The 25655-nt window shown below is 38.5% G+C and overlaps 1 protein-coding gene across 1 annotated transcript; it reads right to left on the reverse strand.

Annotated features, from left to right (window-relative positions):
- Nucleotides 1–8914: 8914 nt before the first annotated feature.
- On the reverse strand, nt 8915–25374 carry LOC145989409 (RWD domain-containing protein 1). Its single transcript, XM_083124749.1, has 5 exons — nt 25105–25374; nt 13513–13718; nt 13196–13339; nt 12523–12709; nt 8915–9311 (listed from the first exon to the last, which is right to left on the reverse strand). The coding sequence occupies exons 1-5, from the start codon at nt 25172–25174 to the stop codon at nt 9211–9213; spliced, it is 708 nt and encodes a 235-aa protein (XP_082980875.1). The 5' UTR covers nt 25175–25374; the 3' UTR covers nt 8915–9210.
- Nucleotides 25375–25655: the final 281 nt, after the last annotated feature.

Genomic DNA, 25655 nt, shown 5'->3' on the forward strand with positions numbered 1-25655 from the left:
TCAGAAACCAGTTGTGGAAAGTGTATACCTCTCTGTTTTCTTGGCCTTTAAACATTTAGGACAGCTCCTAGTAAAAGTGTATCATTCATATCTTCATGCTTTAAGGTTTGTTCTTAAACTGCAAAAGTACAACAGCTAAGAAACTAAAGTGTCAATGTCCACCAAACCATAGTTTGCATGTTTATGGAAAATTTACAAATTAGTATATGTTAGTAAAGATTAATTAGTTCCCATACTGTGAAAGTACAAGGGCAGTCATATAATTGTGGATAGCATAGAGCATCCAAGAAATCATATTTTGTTTTGATCATGCATATTTGGTTCAATATCCCATTGAATTTAAGTAGTCGTTTGTACTTACAGTTTGCTTTGAATTCCAGTTAAGTATGAGTATGATAATTATTGTCAAACCATTCTGCATTGTAGTTCCAACTGTAAGGTACTACCTGTTCTAAATAGCAATGTACATAAGCTTGTGATTTTGCAAACTCAAGTGAAGTGTTGATAAAATATACAGTGGAACCTTGATATTACGTTTTCCAGGCTGAAAAAACTTAATATGCAGGAAAATGTAAAATCGGGGTTCCATTGTATTAATACAATTTAAGAAAAACATAGGAACTGAATTTCCATTTCATTATTTTTTCAGTTATTTTAACTCCCTCTTCTACCTCTTGTTGCCACGATAAAGATTAATAATTAATTTATGAAATGAATGATGAGGATAAACAATGAAACCAGGGTTCAAACCTGGACGAACCTGACTCCATAAAGCTTTGTACTTGCCACCTAATATGAAAACATTTCTAACGATTATGTTGTCATTTTCTATGAATGTAACAATAAGTGCTGCTATTACTTATTAATGTGTGTTCCTGTTAGGCACAAATTAATGTTTAACAAACATAAAATTGTATCTGAGGCAATGAAGTTAACTATCGTGAAGCAAACAAGTAACCCTTTAATTACAAGACGATATTGTCAACCACTGTAGTACCATTTAGAACCATCATTTTCACATCCATTTACAGAAGATAACTAACATGGCAGGTTTGTAATAGGGGTGGGGGAAAATGTTATAGGGCATATGACGATGACGGCCACCATCTTGAATGCAACTTTAAAAGTTCAAATGGAAACCATGTCGTGTAATACCTCATTTCAATAGATTTTCTCACGAGTTCAATGGTGTGCATAATTTTGCTCTAGTGCCAACAGGGACGAAGTTATTAACGTTTTTATGCTTGCTTTATCGTTGCAGGTGATGTAACACAGCATGGGTCTCACGCAGGCAGAACGCATTGAGATCGTGTTGATCTCAAGACGAACGAAGCACGAGGGTGATTGCAGACAATTTTAACCACCGTCACCCAGATAGGGTCTCCATCCATTGTGGTACTGTCAGTAAAGTGCTTGCAAAATTTCGTGAAACTGGGACTGTGGCTGATAAACCAAAATCACGATGGCGCCCCTCCTCATTACGGAAATTGTGTTCGTAATTAACACGTTCCACAGTTAAAGCCAGTCTTGATACCCATTTGTGCAAAACCCTGCGTGAAGTGTCTGCAGTAATGATGGCACATGCATCAATGATGCGTTGCTTAAGGTGAACAATATCTCGAATTTTCTTGGAGTAAACAATGGCCTTGACATGTCCCCACAGGTAGAAATCCAGCAGAATGAGGTCTGGGGAACGTGGTGGCCACTCCACAGCACCTCGTCGTCCAATCCAAGTGTTGGGAAACTGGCTTTAACTCTGTTTGATGTATGAATTAGCCACACATCTATTAATATTTTGGCCAGGTTTGGTGCTGTTAGCAGGTGTTAATGCTGTCCCCAGGGGTGCCTATCCCCCACAAGGCCCATGATGTGCTCCCCCCCCCCCCCCGTTTATGCCACATTAATTACCCAAATTATTTTTGTCAGACAAAATTTGCGGAAAAATATAATTCCAGAGGAGCAACCATGAATTTTTGTCTGGGAGGGGGGGCAAGTACCAGGATAAACGTACCAAAAATAATGACATCATTATTATTAGTAGTAGTATTACTAGTGCTAGTAGTTATTATCCTCAAAAATTACATAAAAAGGGGGTAGAAGTCAGTGCTAAAGCATTTGTTTGGAACAAATGATTTGAAATATTTTTATCAATACCGTCAATTTCACATTAGCTAATAATGGAAACCAAGCACACAAACTGTATTTTTGAATGGCAGAAAATGAATGATAAATGCATTCCGAATATACATGTGTAACTTTCATGTACAACGTATGTTTTACACATATGCAACATGGGGCGACATAAAATAAGAAAATACTACACATGCAACAAGCTAACCCTAAATTGTGTACGTATTCAAAGCTTATTCAATACAAATATACATAATACAAATATTATTTAAATACATTACATAACAGAAAACAAGTAGATTGCAAGCGAAGTGAGCAAGAAAATTTTCAGATCCACTTTTTGCAATTGAAAACAATATTGATTTAATAGGGTGCAAATAATTTCACTGGATGCCATGGCATTCTCTCTTTTACAACTTTTTTCTTTAGATCATTCGGCGCCCATGGCCGACTCCTGCTGCCCCTAGCTACAGCTCTGAACTTGACGAAAGCAAGAAATGCTATAATGCAAGCGAAGCAAGCAAGAAAATTTTACAAAATTTATTTTTATTTACATAAAATTTGAAATTGAAGGGGGTAATTGATCCTCTGTGACCCCCCTGCAGATGCCCTTGGCCTGTTGGCCCCCCTTGCCCTCCTAGAATTGACTTCAAAGGTTGGGGGGGAGGGCAATGACCCCCCTGTGGTTGCGTTACTGTATAATACAGCATATTTAAGCAATATATATTTACTTTAGATAGTTTAGGCTCGCTGCCATTGTTAGTCAACCTTATTCTGCACAGTTTGTCTGCCCGACTAACCTTGTATTAATGCAAATACCACGCCCCTCCCCCTCCATCCAAACTGATTCTAAAGGCATAAGAGGTGGTGTTTCATTTCAACCCTATCGCCGCGATCACCCACTGGTAGGTAGAAAAACTATACATAATAATGATAATTAAAAATCAATAACAAATCAATCAAATGATACGATCCCCCCATTTTTGTGTGAAGATATATAGAATTGGTATAAAATTTTGTCCCCCCCACTAAAATTCTCATGACGCAGGCACATCATGAAACTCCCCTGTGGGCACCCCTGGTTGTCCCTAGCCGCTCGTTCATAGTATATATTAATTGCCTACTGACACCACACATGTCTAGCATCAATATTTAAAAATATATATATATATATATATATATATACTAAACCCTGTACCAGCTAACTGCAGGTGAACAAGAACAAGTCTCTGCGCAAGTAGTGATGCAAGATGGTTCCACCAATGAACAGTCAGAGGAAGGGGATTGCATAATAGGCGACGGGAGATACCCGCTTTCCCTGCTTCGCTCTGGCAGTGTTGTTAACTTTTGAAAATGATAATACCGTACATACATGGCAAAGAGACCATATTTTTGTCTCCACGTCCGTATGCTTGGTTTAATTTCTTGGGGAAATATTTTACCCCCCCCCCCCCCCCCTTATCACATGCACACATGATTTACAGTCAAAAATGTTAACAAACTGCATCCTAATAATGTAACAGACTAGTGACATATTTTAGATGGGAGGAATATAAGTTATCACATAAATGCCCTCGAATCAGGTAATTTGTGGTTATAATCACTTGATTTAAGATTTCTAATTTGCCATGTACTGTCCTTATATAATGAATGAGGCACATCTGCAAACAATCGTACCTGAACAAAATTTTAAAAAATACAAGAAATTGGCACTCATGACTGAAATGGTAAATATACCTCTGTACTGTGACTTGTGCGCCAAGAAAAAGTAAACCATCCTTGCACCCCCAGTTTTGGCACCAAACCTCTGTAAACAACAACAAGGAAAAAGATCAACTTACCAAACATTAGCAATCCAAGCTTATGCAGTTCTGTTGATCATCTTGGAATATTGTATCTGAAGAATTAGGTCCAGGTTTAGAATCATATAATGACGTCTTTCACACAGACTTATTCCTTTTACCTGTTGGTTTATATAGTGCATGCAGGCCTCCCCGATTTGCAGACTAACATCATACCCTTGTAATCAAGGTGGAGGTACATGGTACGTAGGTTAGGATCCCACTTTAAACTGAAGGCCCAGTCCAGATTAGCCTTTCTGTGTATAAAGTGAACTTAAAACAACAAATCAAAGGAAGTTCACACATGTACAGTCACTGTCCATGCACTGAGTAACAAGCATACACCTCTTAATGGTCGATGTAGAAAAGAGGTTCCTGTTCTTCAATTTTATCAGATTTGTTTTACTGAAAACACATTCACAGTCAACATTTGAATGTAGGAGGGATAAAACGGCAAGTGTAAATTTCGACAAGCTGTACATTTATAATACGGATCAAGGACTGGACCGTACATCCGTACATGTCATATTTCCGTGCATGTACGGTCAGGACTAGATTTCTCCTTCTCCTTCTCTGCCGCTATGCATGGCCCTGCTCCACAGTTAGCTGGGACAGGATATAGGTGGGTATGGATGGCCTCTTGAACATAGCAAAATCTTATAAAATTTTCCTCGATTCTACTTTTTCCCACACTAAGTTATTTCAGCATGGTCCTCTGAAAAACGTAAAATTGATGTTCCACTGTTCACATAATTGGTTTGAAATGTCACCGTGGTCAGAAAAAGAAATATTTAGGAGAATGTATGATCAAAAAATCAAGTCAGTGTTGGTTTTTAGTCCAGGGGCATTTGTAATCCCGTGGGTTTTTGAACGAAGGGAATATATGACTACCGGTAATATGTTGCTAGTGTGGTACACAATCATGTACTACCAGGTGTTTTACCCGCAATTGTGGCAGAAGGCCTGTGTGATGTCATAAATCCAAGATGGCTACCGCTTTATGCACTAAGAAAATCCATCATAACACCTTTAATAGTGGTTTTGGAAAAAATTTAGATATTTTGTTCAGAATTAAAAAAGGAACAAAATTGATTCTTACAGTTTGTTTCATATCTCTCACTGTTATGGATATATATCCAGTGAAACTATTTTGTGCCTTTTCTGCAAGGATTCTATGCATATTTTATACTTTACTTGGCATTCTGGTATATAAAGGGGGAAAATTACTGCCTGTGATTATTTGTTGATGCCTACTATTGTGGTGTATTGCCTGTGTGATATCACACATCCAAGATGGCTGCCACTGCAGACATTAACAAACAAAAATGACAATATCTCCTCAACTACTTTAGGAGTAATTTTGACCATTTGTAAGTTTGTTGGGTTTTACACGAACGGAAGAGATGTGTATGGAGGATGCTTTCATTCGGAGGCATGCAATCATGTATTACTACAGGTGTTTTGCTGGATAATGTGTCAAGAGACCATACATGACTTCCCGAATCCCAGATGGCCACCGTGGAGGTTCTGCACATGAAATACTGTCCATAATCTGATTTAGAGTTTGTTTATCAGATTTTTCCATAGGCATTTTCTGTTAAATAACAAGTGAAAAATATTAATTATTATTATTATTATCATCATTAACATTACAATTATTATAAATATTACAGTAAAGGAGTAATAACATCGCCTGTGAATTTTGTGCATTGTCTTTTGAAATTTAAGCAGCTCACCTGTTATCAACATTGAGAGTAGTTGTAATCATTAGGGAAATATCATGCCATCAATACAGTCACTTTATTTACATTCCTTGTCACTCTGATCTTTGTCCTGTAAGTCATTGTTTTCACTTTCCTTCATCTGCACTACAAAGACAGTTCAGTACGTCACAGGGACTGATCCCGGAATATGCATGAACAATTCCTTTTTCTGCAACCACATGTCAACTGTAATATTCTCTGAAGCTCTAGGCAGTGTCACTATGACAGGAATGATCTTCTTGTCATCCTCATTTTCCTCTTTCTCCATTCAACAGCCTATTGGGCTGGGTAGATTTGGATGTTTCTTTTCTGCTTATATTTCACTCCAATGCTTGGCAGTAACTCCTCCTGGTGAAAGGTGTGAGGGTCACTTTAGCGGCAGCATTCACACTATCTATTAATGGTATCCCAGTTTGTTTCATTACAAGGCAACAACGATACCACTGTGCCATCGGGGAGGCCCTAGACATCAGAACAAAATGCAGTCAAGGGTGTACTTTGTGGAAGTGAGGTTGATATTTGGGTGTCTCTTACACCCCGAACATGATGACAGGATTTTGCCTGACACCAAAATCAAATATTTCGGCAAATTACGATGGTACCTGTTTGCGAAAAAGGATGTTCAAGGTTCACGTCTTGCTCCAACGAAAGTTCCCCTCACACTTCTTATCAGAAGGAGTTATTTCCAAGTATTGGAGTCAAATAAAAGCAGAAAAGGATCATCCAAATATACCCATCTCAATAGGCTGTTGATGGGAGAATTGAAGATGACGATGACAAGATCATTCCTGTCATATTGACACTACCTAGATCTCCAGAGAATAATGAATGAGGAAGTCACAGGTGACATCGTTACTCCTTTACCATAATATGGTAGTGTCCAAAAAGTAGAAAAATGGAAGGGGGAGATCTGCACGATCACCATAAATAATCATGAAGGAGTGTAACTCACCACATAGGCAACAGTAGTGTCAAATAGGCCCTTGATTGAAAGGTAAACAAACCAGCACAGCGTTGACTATGCCACAGTCATTTGCAGGCTTTGGGTATGGTTCCAAGGCACAGTAGATGTTCATGGTAGGCCAGAATAAGGTTGTCAATGAGGAGCAATGCCACAACAGGGCCGATATCTGGCTTTAACTGCATGACAAAACCGGACAATGCCTGCAACTATCCTCAAAGCTTGCAGCAACCTCAGGGCTTAGAGTTTCTCTCGCCAAACTGTGTACCGGAGACTCAGGACAGCTGGTCTCTACGCCAGATGTCCAGTAGTGTGTGTCCCACTTAATCCAGTGCATAGAAGGGCCCGCTTACAGTGGAGTCAGCATCATCGAAATTGGACCCTGTACGAATGGAGGAACGTGCTCTTTACAGATCAGTTCAGATTCAGTTAGCAAAATGGTTCCCGTCACATTCATCTCTAGAGAACCTCGATCACGATTTAATCCAAGGAATATCGTGGAAAGGGATCAGTTTGGTCGAGATGGAATACTGGTATGGGGAGACATCATGCTCAATGGACGTACGGAGCTGCACATCTTTGCTGGAGGTACTCTTACTGCCCAGAGGCACAGAAACGAGGTACTCCAGCAATATGTGCGAGGCGCAGTTGGCTCAGACTTCAACTTCCAAGGATGAAAAGATGATGATAATACATGTGCGCATCGAACCAAATTGATGGATGACTTTGTTGAAAGTGAATAAATCCACTGCATGGATTGGCCACCAAGGTCCCCAGACATAAATCCTGTATTGTCTTAAGGAGAAGAGTTATCTTGCGATCCTCCACCAAAGACATTTATTTCCAGAGCTCCGCACTCCTCTTCATGGGAATTGGAACCAGCTGCCTGTAGAACTCTTGAACCACCTTGTAAATAGCATGCTACGTCGTTGCAAGGTTGTGTAGCTGTTAGGGGTAACTTCACCCCATACAAGCCTCTTTTTTTCGTCAAGAAAATTATCATTTATTTTTTATTTTTTTGCATGTCTCTCTTTGCACATTTTTTTTTTAATTTCATTCATTCTACTCTATTGTATACCATGTAACATTTTGATTTATTTTCACTATGTTTTATGCAGTTCTGTCACTTTATTAATAAAACATTTTTTCATATCTTTAGTTATGTTTAACTTTTGGACACTACTGTAGTTATAAAAATTATAATAATATTTTTCACTTTTTAATTATTAACAGAAAATGCCTCTGGAAAATTCTGATAATTGAACTCTAAATCAGGATATGGACAGTATATCATGTGCAGAACCTCCATGGTGGCCATCTTGGATTTTGGACGTTGTGTATAGTTTCTGACACATTGTAATGCATGATTGCATGCCTCCAAATGATAGCATCCTCCATACACATGTCTTCCCTTCGTGTAAAAACCCAACAAACTTACAAATGGTCAAAATTACTCCTAAAGGAGTTAAGGAGATATGGTCATTTTTGTTTGTTAATGTCTGCAGTTGGCAGCCATCTTGGATGTATGATGTCACACAGGCAATACGCCACAATAGTAGGCATCAACAAAATATCACAGGCAGTAATTATCCCCCTTTATATGCCAGAATGTCAAGTAGTGTAAAATATGCATAGAATCTTTGCAGAAAAGGGTACAAAATAGTTTCACTGGATATATCTCCATAACAGCACGAGATATGAAACAAACTGTAAGAATCAATTTTGTTCCTTTTTCAATTCTGAACACAACATGTATCTATAATTTTTTCCCCAAATCCAACCCCTATTAAAGAAGTATTGATGGATTTTCTTAGTTAGTGCATGAAGCGGTAGCCATCTTGGATTTATGATGTCACACAGGCCTTCTGCCACAATTGCGGGTAAAACACCTGGTAGTACATGATTGTGTACCACACTAGCAACATATTACCGGTAGTCATATATTCCCTTCATTCAAAAACCCACGGACTATAATGACATATGCCCCTGGACTATTTAGGTTAAGTGTAATACTCAAAGTTGATAACCCACTTACCCTGCCTTATTGTACATTAAAAGTGACACGCCCGCAAAAAATATTCCAACCCCATTAATTTTTACATCAATCTTTACTGCACGCATCTCTAGGTAGAGATATGTGAAGAATTGACTGCAGGTACCCTTGATAACTATTAAGAGCTCTTAGTTGAATAATAAATTTTATAGAAACAGCACTAAAATCTCAAAGAAACTTAATTATTTCTTAGCTGTTATGGTTTACAATAAATACAAAAAAAAGTACTTTTCAGCTTAACAAATGAAACTTTGTTATTGCCAACAAAATATATAACAAATACCAATCATCAGTGATGATAATGAGCACAATGGTAATTCATAAAGCAGACAAGTCTCATAAAAAAATGAAGAAGGGGGCATTTACAATCTCGCAACAATGCCAGTCTCACAGAGTTCCAATTCACACATTCACTCAAGAACCATGCATACAGCCCAGATGCACGATTTACATCTGAAGGTCTCAGGAGTCATCTTCATCTTCCAAATCATCAAGTTCGTCATCCAATTCCAAATCATCCAGGTCCTGGAACAAGGATTCGTCCACTTTCACTGTTTCTTCTCCTGCAACAGAACAGAACATGCATAAGTTATTTGATAAATAACATATTATAAATGTAATGTACTTTTCGGACAACTCATAAACCAACATATAAATGTATGTTATTAGAGTTCTATTTATGCCATCTTTTTGCCTCTTCACCTATTTAATATTAAAATAATTACAAATGTATTTCACATGGTATATCTACAAAGACCCTCTCGTGAAACCTATTCCTAGATACTTGGATATATATTGTAATGATGGATAATGATAATTACATTTAAGTGGATCAAACAACTGGAGGAAATCATAATCACTAATATGACCTTCTGTCCCGCACCGTGGCCTACGGCATCATGCTTTGGGCTCAGACTACAGGACGCGTGCAGGTTTGAATCTCCTGGGGGATGGGTAGTAACTTTTCTCTTGAGATTTTGGCCTGTGTATGGGACCGGTGGAGGAAATTGGGGAGCTACGAATGAGTAGCATAACCAGGTCATTGAAACCTACAGCGATTGGGGATTTGTCGTGCTGACCTCACGTCACCCCGTAACTGGTTGGCTGATCTCCCACCTCAGCAGGTGGGATAGAGGCTTCCAGTCAGTAGCTAAAGTCCGCGCGTTTATTATGTCCCCATCGGCAACCCTTTCATGAAACTTAACACTGGCAACAATAACAAACAATAGCCAAACCGCTCCCGATAAGCGCGTGCACTCAGACATTGTTGCCACATTTTCTTTAAATTTCTTGTAGTTGCAAGGTGTGTCTCGTTATTTTTGCTCCATAACCACATGCAGAGTTGATTTTTTTTAAACTAGTTGTGTTATTTCATTGTTGTGTTATGGTTCTGGTTTGTTGCTTTGTTATAGTGTTGTGCTTTTAGTTTTTTCCTTAGACTTTGCATAATGCAAGTTATCACTCACGGCTGCTAGTGAAAATCCCAAGTATGAAGACAAAACTGCAGAATATTATTTCCTTCATGGAGAGCAGAGGTGCCCATCCCCCCCCACCCCCACCCAAAGCTAATGGCACATTCCCCCCAAAAATCATGTCATGTGTCCCCCACATCATATCATGTGTCCCCCCCCAAAAAAAACATCATTCACGCCCTCAAACCATATCGTAATCCCCACAAAGTATTTAATTATGACAGTGTGTCTACCAAAAGTAACTTTTTTCTTAGCTTTACAGAACACTATACTTGATCTGCCCTTATTCCCTAAACAGGGGTGCCCATCACTCAAGACCACCCCTAAAATCGTTCGTAATCCCCTGAAAATAGTTTGGATCAATGTGTAATAGTTGATGTCTATTTGAATGAAATACCATGTTACATTGTCCATATTTTTTGATTGTTTGATTTTCGAAAAATTAAAGCTAGCACATTGATTGGTTAAATGTAGTAAATTAAAATATGTAAATATTCATATAAATAGTATTTTTGAGTGGGTTTATAAAACTCAATTTGAGTATTTAACACAAATTTTTCCACATCTTAAGATAAAGAAAGAATAATTCAACCTTGGCAAACCAAATAATATGCTCCAGCCGTATGGCACATTCAATTTGTTTCACGAGACATTACAGAACCTTAGCTAGAAATTCTTAACTTCAGGGCGATAATATAACAGGGTTCCTCTTTCAAAGAACTCACCCCCACCCTCCATTTTCCTGGAGTAAATATAATTATTTTAGTAACAAACCGTAATCCATAACAATAATTACTTGGATTTTATCTTCAGTGCAAATTTAAAATTTTCCTGTGACAAGTTAGAAATGCGGATTCGATATATTTTTGTCCCAAATGATGCACCTGCTTTAAATTAAGCAGTATACCAACACTAAGTATTATATTTTAAGAAGTGATGTTATTAATGAATATCGAGAATATCGCTTATGTCTTGTAATGCAGCTATAGTATAAAACTTCAGATTCACCTTAGTAAAGCGCCAAACACGCATTCTCGCAACACATGATTGGGAGTGAAGCGAGCAAGAAAATGTTTAGACCCATTTCTTTGCAGGCTTTCAAGAATATTAATTTAATGGGGTGTCAATACTTCCTTAAGATCCCGAGATATTTTGTCTTTTCCAGATTCTGTCTTGGCACATTTGGGGTCGAAAACGTGTACATACAATATCGCTAAATACAGTCTCCCAAATTTAATGTTCGAACTCTCTCTCCACTACAGAAATCTCTCGACAATCTAAGATTTAACACTTTATCAAGAGCTTCCTATTTCCTCCTTTAAATTTAATACTCAATCCTACCACAAAAATTTCCATGCTAATTTTAGACAGCATTGCCTCCTCCAAAAAAATTAATTCTCAGTCTCCACACCAGAATTTCTGCAACAGTCTAAGACAATAGTAATGTACAATAAGTGGATAACCCCCTCAATTTAATGTACAATCCCCCTCTAACTAAAATACCAGCCATAATGTAAGACCTAGAGTTGGATACTGCCCCCCATGGGGGGGATGGGCACATCTGCTCTCCATGAAGGAAATAATATCCTGCAATGTTGTCTTCATACTTGGGATTTTCACTAGCAGCCGTGAGTGATAACTTGCATTATGCAAAGTCTAAGGAAAAAACTAAAAGCACAGCACTATAACTAAGCAACAAAACAGTACCATAACACAACAATAAAATAACAGAATACAACTAGTTTAAAAAAATCAACCCTGCACGTGGTTATGGGGCAAAAATAATGAGAGGTGCCTTGCAACTATAAAAAATTTAAAGACAATGTGGCAACAACGTCTGAGTGCACGTGCTTATCGGGAGCAGTTTGGCTATTGTTGTCAGTGTTAAATTTCATGAAAGGGTTGCCGATGGGGACATAATAAACACGCGGACTTTACCAGATTCACAGTTGAGTGTGCATGTTCAGTGGACAACTTTCAATGTCCTCATCAAAGTGCCTAGGTTCATCAATTTTATCTAATATTCATTCATCCTCAAGATTAGCTGAGAGTGGCAGAAAAGCAATGTAAAATAACAATACAAACAACCCCCTCCAAAATAAACAAGCAAAGCGCACACACACACACAAATACATATGCATACACAGGTATGTGTGATGAAAATGAATGAATGCTTCAAGGACTTTTGACTGAGAGGGGTAAACATTTGAAATGCAGGAAAGCATCATAACATGTTGATATGATGTAATGACACGTTGCGACAAATCATGTCCGAGTGGATTTTTATATAACGCTTTCGTACCTTCCTCAAGGAACTTGAGATCAGACTCATTCAATGTCTTATCTTGCAAGAACAGCTCCTTTCCTGTCAATTTCTTATTATCCTTGTCCTCTTTGTCATGCTTCTTGAGTGTCATAGTTTCAGACTCAAACCGACGTTTCCATGCTAGGAAGGATTCTACTGTTACCCGTGTGCCTTCAAATTTTTTCTGGAAGAAAAAGAAGTGGGGAAATATGTAGGCATACATGTTTATTCAATTATGATACAAAGTTCTATAGCATTATCACAATGTAAGATATTGGGTGCATTTATTGTCAATAATTAGTTCTACAATTTGTTACAACCATTGGTCAGAATTTGCAGCTCACTTCACATTCCCGTAATAGTATAAATACACAATGGAATATGAGGTAACCATACTAAGATATTATCATTATTTATTTTTTAATTACTTACTTTCAGTGGTTTGAAAATTGAGCCATAATTTTCCATGACAATTATGTATTAAGTTAACTACCAATTTAACTTCCCTCTACATATTTCGCACAAAAACACATTAATTTTTTGGAGCTTGTAACTTCGTAAAACACATGATACAATGACTTACAGTAATGGTAGAATTGGAAATGTACACTTAAATATCAAATTCGTGAATCTGTTCTAATTTGTACAAGTAGTGGTTTCCTCAACTTACTCTTTCCTCTTCTTCAGCCTCATATATCTTCTTTACTCTGGCTTCTTCTCGTTCCTTTTTGATCTCATCCCACCTGGCGTTCAGCCATTCCTGCGCAGCTGAGACAAGAGTGAATACCATTACCATTCCTAGATTCTCCTGGATCTGGAAGCAAAAGAATATGTGAGTATCACATTTGTTGAGATCTCATTGTAATTTCAGATATATATATATTCATATATTGGGCTCCCATCTGGTTTGGCCAATACGCAAACAACAGGCCAAAATCTCAGATTCAATTCAAGTTTGACAGTTTGGATATGAAATTATTTACCAACCTGTTCTTCAATGTGCTGCTGCAATAAGGACACTTGATCTTCATCAAAATTTTCATTGTCTACAATCTCCACCTCTAGAGGTTCGTCAGGATACGAGGGTGTGTAAATGAACTTCAGTGAGCAACCAAGTCCATTTTCTGTTTCTGGTTCATACTCCTCCGAATGAATCCCAATTTTAAATTTGTAATGGGGTTCTGTTGCAAGGACTAAAAGAAGAAAAACACATTAGTTTCCTTCACTAGTCACCCTTTTTTACACATACATGCATAAAAGCTACTGCACATGTATTTTAAGCGCAACAGTGATGTTTGATTATTTTAAAGAAATCCTAACACAGCATTCTGCACCTACCACTTTTAAGCAATTACGCTTTTTTAATCATCACTTTTTCCTTACAATTTTAATGATGAAAATTGGTAAGCAAATTAAGTATTACTCTCATGCCATGCTTGCGAATCCAAATGCAAATATTTGTTTTAATATTCCTGCTTTAATGAATGAATGACACAGACAACCTTTCAAACTGGGGTGCTCCCCTCAAGACTGAGGATGCAGTTTGTTAAGTAAACTGAATCCACCTTCCCAAAATAGGTGCTCAAAGAACTTCATGTGTAGAAATATTCCTCAAATTACACCTGCATATGCATGCTCATGCAGGCACACAATCTGTATATTTAAAAAGTATGAGATACTGAGAAATTATTTTTATCTTCTTGTTGTTTCACTTCCACAATATGTGTTTGCTGTTTTGTAATAATGAAGTCCTAAAACATTGAAGTAGGTAATCCTGTAGTTCATCTATCATTAATTATTCCACAACACAGTTCATGTTGTCTGTTAATTTCTAGTTTTCCATTATGCTTAGCAGTCAGTCACTTTGGTGGCACAGCATGCTGAGTGCTGGACTTACGATCTCCCCACCATCCCAGGTTCAAGTACTGGCATAAGTGTTTCTATGTGAATTTCCTTTCACCAGTTCCATCTAATCATTATTCATCATCATCATCACAACTGTGACAGCCAAAACTGACAAAAAATAAGAAATCACACAACATGAAACACTAGTACTGCATATCCACAACTTGAAATTAAAAAAAAAAAATTGACTATGATCATGAAGGGGTTGAAGTTAACTCAATAATTTGTTCGTTTATAAAATATTTTAGATTATTTTTTTAGTATTATTGATTTTACAGTGGTGGAAATGAAATACTTTAATACAATAGCGATATGAAGAAAGTATCTGTTTCAGTAATGCTTACAAATGTTTCATGATTTTTCACAAATTTTATGGGAGTATTAGGAAGCATTTTAGAAATCTAAAAAGAACTGTGGAAGTGGGTTTGAAGCTTGGAGAAATTATGATTCGAAATGCAGCTTATCCAAGCACCCACACCTTGCAATAATAAACAGGTGTTCTTTGCTTACGGTCATCTGAAACTAGGTTGGCCAACTCTCGGCATGATTTTAGGGAGATTTCCAACTTTAGGCATTGAATTTACAGATTTAGTCTCAACAAATTTTATACATTCCTAGCGGTACAGCATCGCTCCAGCAAATGTGTATGGAATGGATAATATTGAACAAAAGAATAAATTTACATTTAATATAGAGATAATAATCCATGGTGAAACAATCGTGAAGGCCAGGGCATATCTACAGACTGCCAGCCTCACTCCCACATGCTGAGGTAGAAGATCATCCAACCAGTTATGGGATGACGTGTGGTCAGCACTACAAACCCCCAGTTCTTGTAGGTTTCAAAGATCAGGTTATGCTACTAATTTGTAGCTCCCAAATTTCCTCCTGATGATGATTGATCACCAGTCCCATACACAGGCCGAAATCTCAGGAGAAATGTTATTACTCGTCCCCAGCCATAGTCCGAGCTCAAAGCATGATGCCTTAGACCACACGGCCACAGTGCACGACTAATATACAGATCACAATAGAGAATAAAAATTTACAAATGGGCATGTTTCTTAGTCCTAACTTACATGTGATGCTGCAGAACTAAGCATCAATCAACTACTGCAAGACATGACATCACATCCACCTACCAAAGGTTAAACATGCAAGATCTTGCAGTCAACTTGAAGTTTTGTAGGGCTCGCCGAACTTTGAATGAATTGAAATTTTACGATCTTGGTTGTTAATGAAATGTACGCGAGCTGGGAGGATCAAAAAAAGTTAGCTCTACGGGAGATCCCTGGAAATCTGGGAAAGTTCGTCACCCTATCTCAGACACACAATTCTGGCGCGAGGCTCAAAGGTGGTTTCGTGCTTGAGATGTGGTATTATGTGATTACGTGTTGGAAGCATTTAGGGGTGTTATTTTAATGACAAGAGCCCCAAACCCAACTTAACAACGAAAACATTTAGAGATGTAATCCCTTTGCACCTAACGCACATACAGTAGATGGCAGCAGCAGAACATATCTAAGATGACTGCAAATGAATACCTGCTGTTCGCCAGCAGGATGTTCCCAAGATGACCGCAAATCAATAGCTGCTGCTCGCCAGGAAACAAACAACAAGTAATTACTAAGCCTCTAAAATGTGTCTCAACGCCTACAATAGAACCATGTAAAAATAATGCATGTACACCATGATTAGTTCGAAATTAAACCATAGGAACTTGGGTCTCATTCCTCACCATCCTACATGAACCACAAATGGGTAGTTGGGTAATGGATCCAATTGCTTCATGATTTTTTTCAAATTCTCCGAGCAGAAAGACTGATTACACTGGGGAACAGTGAAATTGCGGCACAGTGTTTGAGAGCTAATTTAGGTCAATTTCATGCTTCTGAATAATGATATAATAACATATTTCCTGAATTGGCTCTAATTTATGAAATAAATGCAACTAAACCAAAATGGCGGAAACATAAGACATACATATAAATGAACTTCCAACAACAATTTAATATTTCTTTTTGTGATTACAATCATTATTATAAAAATAAATTTATATAGGCCTATGATCATAATAATTAAAAAAAATATGTACACAATGAAGTAACAAACTATGTGAAACGTTTTCTATGCGATTTCCCTGCTGTATTGATTTTTAGGACAATCCCTCTGTAAGCTCCAACAGTAGTCGGCCATCATGTGGCGATCCCTCCGTCCCTGGTACCTTTCTTCCATTATTCATATACCCTGATGGAACCTTTCTCCCTGTTCTTCACTAAAATCACCAAGGTTCTCAGGGAATCTGTCAATGTGGCTATGTAGAAAATGTATCTTCACACTCATATTAGCTCCCAATTTCTCAAAATTTTTCAACATATTTCCAACTATATCGCGGTAGTTTTCTGCTCTGTGATTTCCAAAAAGTTTTTGACGACGGACACAAAGCTTAGCCAGGCCTCAGATTCGATGTAAGACATGTAAGTTGTAAAATTGGCATCATTTATAAGTGTAGGAATCTGTGGTGGTCCGTCAAAGATTCCTGCCTTCAATTTTTCAATACTTAGTCCTGGAAAAGTGTGTCATATATATTTGAAACAATCACCACTTGTATCTAAGGCCTTGACAAACTGTTTTATCAACCCAAGTTTAATATGCAGTGGCGGATGGATGATTTTGTCCCTATCTATCAGCGGTTCATGAATGATATTAGCTTTTCCCACTAATATTTTCTTTTGGGGGTCAAACTTTTATTGTCCAATGCTTTTCTCTAGCACGACTATCCCACAAACATAGGAAACAGGGATATTTTGTGTACCCACTTTGCTGTCCTAGTAAAAATTTCACCATCTTGAAATCCACACACACGAGCCACTTACGTATGTTCAGCATATTCAATTTTTTTCTAAAACCATTTTTATGTTTTGGTATTCTTCCTTAAGCTTTGTTGAGTGTCCGATATATTGCCTAGCAATGCTTCATAAGTTGCCTAGCAACAATTTACAAATAAATAAATAAGTTTCTTCATAGGAATTGCAGCTCATTATCAAATTTTGATATTACCGAAAAAAGCGTAGAGTAATTTTACCTCCTACATTTTCCATGGTGTGTTTATTTTTATAACTGGAGTCAATTCAACTGAACCAATCATACAATTGGCAATCACAGCTGTTTTGTGTGCTGAAACTGTTATTAAACTTTATGCCACAAAATAAAATATTTTTTTTGTTCCCCAGTGTTATCGTAGAATTTTGGAAATCATTGTCACACGAAATTTTGAACTTCCATAAAGTAATGAGCACTATTTGGATTTGAAATTATTTTTTTTATTAAGAAATAAAAATGTATGAATTTACAATACCGGAAGAATCTCCAATTGCTTTCAAATTCGGCATAGGCTACTCACTAATTTTGGCCTCGTAATCACGAATCTGCAGTTAAAAATTGGCGGTCACGTCTAGAAATTGCAAAATAACCTTGTCAATTACCGCTATGATTCTCCATACACTAACATGGAACGATATGAAGACGTCTTCCTTTCCGCACAACGGTCTTGCTACCATCGTTGCTCAAGTGTTGTGCAATAAGTGAGAGCATTGATTTGCATGTGAGAAAATGGCATCTTGCGTAAAGGTGGAAAAAATGTTTTCCCCACGAACCATTCACGGTAAGGTTAGGTTAAGCATAGTTACAATTAAAGGTCATCATTTACATAGTTTTGAAACACTAATCATTGCAAAAAAATAGTTGTTTTCTTCATAAATCAAGGGTGTTTACTCGGTAAAAATTTACTATCCTTCGGACACCTCTAATTTTTTCGTTTCGTCAATTTTTGACATTCATACTTACGTATCTGCTTCGCGGAACATTCCTGAAGGTGTATCAACGTTGTTTTGGTGAAAGTAAGAGCAATTTTTCACATTACCAGTACGTCTTTCTGGTAGGCCTTTTCGCATGCCTGAGACACAATATGGCGAGTACACCTTCCTACATAATCGCACGTCGTGCTTGTCTTTTGTCAAATTTTTGACATTAGTACTTATGTGTCTCCTTCGCGGAACATTCCTGAAGGTGTATTGACGTTGTTTTGATGAAAGTAAGAGCAATTTTTCACATTACCAGTACTTCTTTCTCCTAGCCTTTCCGCTTGCCTCACACACAATATGGCGCGTACACCTTCCTACATAATGACACGTCGGGCTTGTCTTTCCTCCATTTTCAATTGTTATGCAGTGTTTCAACCTTCGGAACCCAAGAAATGCCCATGAACAAAGTTCATCAGATCTATTTCTTTTTCATTTTTTTTTTCGCATTCTTTTACGAAGAAAATTGTAATCTTTCGTGGCGCTATCCGTCCTGGAATAAGTGCGAAACATCTAGAAATTGCAAAATAAGCGAAAATAAGGCATTAGTTTTCAGAATGGAAACTGTCGCAAATTTTTTTGTTTCACTACCACGACACCAAATTTTAACTATGTTTCCTAACCTAACTGAACTAACCTAACCACGTGCCAATGGTTCGTGGGGCTAGCGCCAATGGTTCGAGAGGCTAGCGCCAATGGTTCATGGGGCTAGCACCAATGGTTCGTGGGGCTAGCATCAATGGTTCGCAATTATTTCCAATTTCTAGATCCTGATACTAACACGACACCAAATTTTAACTATGTTTGCCTAACCTACCCGAACTAACCTAACCACGTGCCAATGGTTTGTGGGGCTTGCGACACGCCATTCTTCTAACTCTCGTTGCAAACGCAGACAGTTCCAAACACTGGATACCCATTGAACATGAACAAAACACAATCACGACGAGTGATGCATGAAGAAGAAGAAGAAGATGCGTGATGGTGTACGAAGGTGTACGCGCCAAACCATGTTCTCCGTCGGAGAATTAATTTTCAACGAACAACATGAATTTCAGCTATGAAACATTCCCACATCACACACAACACCTTCCCGATGTTCGACAATGCTACAGGATCTTATTACAGTAAGTAGTTTCTTCTGTAAAAATAAATAAATGTGTCCCAAGGATAGTAAACTCGTACCGCAGATTCGTGATTACAAGGCCAAAATTAGTGAGTATGCCAAATTTGAAAGCAATTGAAGATACTTCCGGTATTGTAAATTCGCTCAAAAAAAATAAAACTGTACCAGTAGACACACATTAAAATCGGATATTTTGTTTTTTGCATGGTTCGTACTTACCAATTGTGTATTGCGAAACATAGTTCAAGGTGCCATTATGCTTTTTACATGAAAACAAACACAATTTTTCACATAGAGTAATTTTTGTTATTCCTTTTTTTGCTTCCTTAACACACAATATGACGGGCAAAAGTTGAGTACTGGGTAAAATTTTCGTATCCCCAAAACGTATTTCTTCAATTTTACAGGAGAAAGTACTTACCGAAATGGGTTTATTTATACTTTAGGAAGGTCTTGGAAGTTTGTTTTCACCTCGTTGAAATTTTTTTGCCGGTAAATCATGTAATTTTCGACATTAATGTCACTCCAATGCACGAAAGCTGTTCCCTTGATGTCCGTCTACTACGTGAACCAAATATTTGCGAGCGTTTCATGACGTAACAACCGGTCAGTGTTTCCAAATACGCGGTTTTGTAACTGTGTAACAGTTCTAGAACGTAAATAAACGTGAGTTACTGTTCATCATTTCTGATTACGAACTTGCGACAACATGACGTGCACAGGATCAGTGGCGTGCTCAATGTGAGGTTGATGGGGGCTATAACCCCCCCTTTCGCCCAGTATCTCTAAGGCTATTTATGAATGGTTCGTGGGCTATTTATGTATGGTTCGTGGGGCTATCCGTGAATGGTTCGTGGGGCTATCTGTGAATGGTTCATGGGGCTATCCGTGAATGGTTCGTGGGGCTATCCATGAATGGTTCGTGGGGCTATCCGTGAATGGTTTGTGGAGCTATTTATGAATGGTTCGTGGGGCTATCCGTGAATGGTTCGTGGGGCTATCCGTGAATGGTTCGTGGGGCTATCCGTGAATCGTTCGTGGGGCTAGCGCCAATGGTTCGTGGGGCTATCCGAGAATGGTGTGTGGGTCTACGAATATTTTTTTCGAAACCAATTTTTAACTATTGAAACCTTTGCGTGGCCCTACTAACCTATCCACGCGCCAATGGTTCGTGGGGCTAGCGCCAATGGTTCGTGGGGCTATCTTTTTCACTATTGAAACCTTTGCGTGGCCCTACTAACCTATCCACGCGCCAATGGTTCATGGGGCTATCTTTTTCACTATTGAAACCTTTGCGTGGCCCTACTAACCTATCCACGCGCCAATGGTTCGTGGGGCTAGCGCCAATGGTTCGTGGGGCTAGCGCCAATGGTTCGTGGGGCTATCTTTTTCACTATTGAAACCTTTGCGTGGCCCTACTAACCTATCCACGCGCCAATGGTTCGTGGGGCTAGCGCCAATGGTTCGTGGGGCTATCTTTTTCACTATTGAAACCTTTGCGTGGCCCTACTAACCTATCCACGCGCCAATGGTTCGTGGGGCTAGCGCCAATGGTTCGTGGGGCTATCTTTTTCACTATTGAAACCTTTGCGTGGCCCTACTAACCTATCCACGCGCCAATGGTTCGTGGGGCTAGTGCCAATGATTCGCAATTATTTCCAATTTCACACTTTGCACATTCCTTTCCTCTCTTCACCACCCCGTGTGCAACCAAAAACTCCACCGGATCCTCAACACCCGGCACCAATTTCACAACACACCCACCACACGACACCTATAACTTCCGAGTTTCGTCAATTTTTGACATTCGTACTTACGTATTCTCCATACTAGTACCTAGATATTTTGCTATGAAGAAGGTCGCAACACTGCATAACCACTGATCATGGACTACGCTAGTCAAGATTTCTCCGCCATATCGCGTGTAACGCAAGCAAAAGCGAAGAAAATAAAAATACTCCATATTTCGAAAATTGAGATTATTTGCCTGCAAAAAACGAAACGCGAAATAGAAGAATCCTTACGAATGCAGAATATGTAAGTATCAATCTGAAAAATACGAAAATAAGGGAATTAGAGACGTTTGGTGGTTACCGAAATTTTAATGAGTACTGTAGTGGGTATGCAGAGTTTCCAACCTTCTTCACCAAAAAAACACCTACTACTGTCTTCATCACGTGTGCAAATTGTACATTATGCACGGGTAGCTGACGGATAGCCCCACAAACCATTCCGATATGGTTAGGTTAGGTTAGGCAAGCATAGTTAAAAAAGAGGGTTGGAAACACTGACAGGGGGTTACGTCATCAAACTTACGCAGCATCCGGTTCACGTAGGGAGAGCAATGGTAATTGTGCGTCGGTGAGATATTTCTCTTGAAAAATACATGATTTCCCGGTCAAATAGATTCCACGATGAAAGCAAATACCTCGACGAACGTTGGAAACCTTGGAGAAACTCATTTCCATAAGTAGTTTCGGTACTACTTTACTATACCTGAGACACCTGGGAATCATTTCTTTCGCACTTTTTTACATTGCTAACGTACTATTCTGCATTCCGGAACACTTATTTAGGTGAAATAATTTAATTTGTTAGGAAAGTAATGTATATTTCTTACATTTACGAGTACTTACTGTTCTTGTTTATTTCCACACACAACATGGCGATAGCTTACCGTTGATCGTTCCTTGAGCCAGAAAAACCATTGACGTTAGCCCAAAAATTCACGATAGCCCCACAAACCATCACGGGGACGAGGTATGCCTACTACGTTAGGTTAGGCCTGTTAGGTTTGGTTCCATTAGCACTCCTTTCGTTCAATTAAGCATATACGGACAATACGAGAGCGTATTGTGCTCTCGTGCAGAAAGCAAATGGCAGCAGCAGCAATGGGCGTCGGAAATAGATTTTCGTACAAAACCACATGCAATCGAATTAAAATGAATCAAAATTACATTCCCGAACATCATCAACGCTACAGAAAATTATTTGCGTAAGTACTTTCTTCTGTAAATTTGAAGAAATCTGTCTCAGGTATAGTAAAGTGTTACCGTAGTTTCTTCTGTAAAAATGAAGAAATGTGTCTCCGATGTATGAAACTGTTACCAAAAAAATAATAATTACCTTAGGCAAGCATGCACGCTTCCCATGGACAAGGCAACTATTCTACGGTGACAAGCAATAGTAAGTACTTTAAATTTTAAAAAAAGGTAAAGTGCTCCCCTGTGCTTAGCACCACGCCATGAAGGCATATAGGGGGGGGTATGCAGTGTTTCCAACCTTCTTCACCGAAAAATACCTAATATCGTGTTCACCACGTGTGCAAATTCCTAACTGACTGATAGCCCCACGAATCATTTCGATAAGGTTAGGTTCCGATCAGCCACACACTTGCTTGATCCGGTCGTGAGTGGAAGGTTATGTGCAGCATCACGCCCCTGCCCGGCTTTATCCCCCAGGTACCCAGGTTATTCCACGCTGGGTGGGCGCAGGGGCCGCTTTCAACGTTAGAAAAGTTCCCAGATTTGAACCGGCCGGGGATCGAACCCGGGACCTTTAGCATGGTAGTTAGACTGAGCCACGGCGGCCAGTACTGTAAACTAGTGGGAATTAATGTATAAGTAAAACGTAGTATGATGAAATCGCATTAAAACAACAGAAACTTGTGTCGGTAGTTGGTATTGAACTCTGGGGAAGTTTCATAACACTAAAACAGCCTTTAACCCTCCAGTACTCGCGCGGGTGACCATTGTCACCCAGCCCCTTTGTTTTCGTTACCGCCAAGTAGTGTGGAGGAGGAGAATGGTAAGGGCTTCAGTACCTTCCGCCTACATTTCCAGCTACCTGACTAGTGTGCTTTTGTATGTTGTAGTGAAGAGTGGCCCGTGTTATTGCGCTTGAAAGTCAGTTGGGTGACACTTGTCCCCCGCGCGATTAACGGCGTTATGAATGCACCAAAGCGTTCACGACTCTGTAATAGCTCTCTTATTTTGGACGTATTGCTTGGTGAGAGTTCCGATGAGGACCATGTTGTGGAGAATGATAGTGACGATGGTGGAGATGACCATTTAGTTGTCCAGGACAATCTCTTTGACACCGAAGAAGAAGGTGAGCCACAAAAGGACCAAGTGAAAAATGCCGAAAATGACCTGGCGCCAAATGCGGAAGAAGAATCCAGTGATGAAGAGGGCAACCCATTTGCAAATTTATGCATGGTAAGAGACCAGTTTAAAAATGTAATGAAGTGGAAGAACTATCCCCTCAGCCCAGAAATGTACGAACCAGAGCTGACAACATTATTTTGCGGCTCCCAGGACCAACTGGACAGGGTAGGGAAGCACGCAGTGCACTTGGTTGCTTTGTACTTTTTAACGTTATTGGAACTATAGTTACATCAACCAACATTTATATTGACCATATAAAGGAGCATTTTAGCCGAGACAGGGACGCCAAACACACGAATGTTTATTGAAATTCGTGCTTTCATAGGCATTTTGCTACTAACCGGCTGTTTGGGGAGTAACAGGAAAAAAAACTAAGCAGGTGCGGGACAACTCTGCAGGGACTGGTGTGGAAGTCTGTTATCTTGCCATGAGTGAGAATAGATTTCATTTTCTCATGCGATGTCTTCGTTTTGATGACATCAGAGATCGTCAGCAGCGAAGAGAAATTGATCGGCTTGCGCCTATCAGAGAAGTCCTAGAACTTGTGGCGCAAAACTTGTGGTCAAGGCCTGATGTCACTGCTACCTGTGTGGGAGGGAGAGAGACAAAACGACCAGAAAACATTGTGAAAAATGTGACCGTCATATCTGTACTGATCATTCATCAATTGTTTGTACTCAATGCTTGGAATGGGACTAAGATAATACAAACATTCCAACTGTAAAATATTTCTGACTTCTTAGTATTCTTATGTACAAATGTATTTCTGTAGTTAAACATTCATTTCAATCTTGATATCCAAAATGTGAAACAAAATAAGGACATTATAGGCCTAGTTATTACATTGAAATTTTCAACCTACAATATGCGTAAAAAAAATATTACGAGCAACAAACATTGTTGTGACTATACTCTTTGTATATGTAAAATGCAGGGTACGCTTTAGCGATTTCTTTTGCCTTGTAATATTTGCCAAAAATATGTTAATATATATGTTTATGGATTCCCAATAAAGCTGTCTTTCAGATGAGCAAGGAATTTTACAATGTTACCCTGCATTAAAAAAAAGTTATGGTAGCCTAAAGTTTAAGATATTTTTTCCATACAAAAATTTTGTTAAAGAACGATTTGGTATTTTTTTCTTACAACACCTGTTTGATACAAAAATAATACAAAAACCACTTTTAAGTGTCACTATAACAGATTGTAAATATAACAAAACAAAAAAATCCACCATACTATAATTAGTCTTTTCGAAATAAATAAAATAAATTATGGGTGACAACTGTCACCCGCGCGAGTATCCGTGTTACGGGATGCCACGCGAGTACTCGAGGGTTAACAGGATTTGATAACCTTGCATCCCTGTATATAATAAAACAATTGCAGTCATATATGGCAATATTATACCACATAATTATTTACGATATTTAATTACTAAAATCATATCGAATAGAAATTTGCAGGCAAGATGTTATATCACAGAAATAACACGTTTCCAACACTTCCAGAGAATACCTACTTTCCATTTCGCCACAGTAAATAGAGTCCAAAGCTTCAATTTCATTGTGCTGCTCTTCTATGTAATCCATACTTATACTTGCTTAATTTTCTAAGATGTCAATCTAATTCTTATATTTCAACACCTCATGGCTGCGAATTTTTTACAATTCGGGTAATTTTGGGCCCGAAAAACCACGTTATGTACACATTACCATTCGCATGTCACCCATGTTTTCTTCTTCTTTCTTTTAAAATAATCTTATGTTTTAGACAGCATCCTTCCATCTCTTCGTCTGACATTCGACAGAAGCAAAAAACCTCAAACGTTACACTTGCAAACTCGTTAATGTGGTGCAGTTCAAGAAACATAATAGATGTCAAACTTTCTTCATTAGAAACTTTTGCACCTTCAAGATGATGATTAGGACCAAGACCATATTTCAAGTCTGTACTTTGTACGTACGTACAAAGAAATCTAGCCGGCAAAATTGATATTATATATCCCTCGCATGGGAAAATGTGTGGCCTAGGACAAATTGTAAAATCCACATCATCATATCACATGCTAGT

This window comes from Lepisma saccharinum, chromosome 6, assembly GCF_977018435.1.
Source record: "Lepisma saccharinum chromosome 6, izLepSacc3.1, whole genome shotgun sequence".
Classification (NCBI taxonomy): Eukaryota; Metazoa; Arthropoda; class Insecta; order Zygentoma; family Lepismatidae; genus Lepisma; species Lepisma saccharinum.

Excerpts from the sequence above, each read along its gene's own strand:
- LOC145989409 (XM_083124749.1), bottom strand. The coding sequence starts at position 25,174 with ATGGATTACATAGAAGAGCAGCACAATGAAATTGAAGCTTTGGACTCT. Across the intron at positions 13,719-25,104 it reads TTACTGTGGCGAAATGGAAA|TCCTTGCAACAGAACCCCAT; the intron begins GTAGGTATTCTC and ends TTCTTCTTTTAG. Across the intron at positions 9,312-12,522 it reads TCTCAAGTTCCTTGAGGAAG|GAGAAGAAACAGTGAAAGTG; the intron begins GTACGAAAGCGT and ends GTTCTGTTGCAG.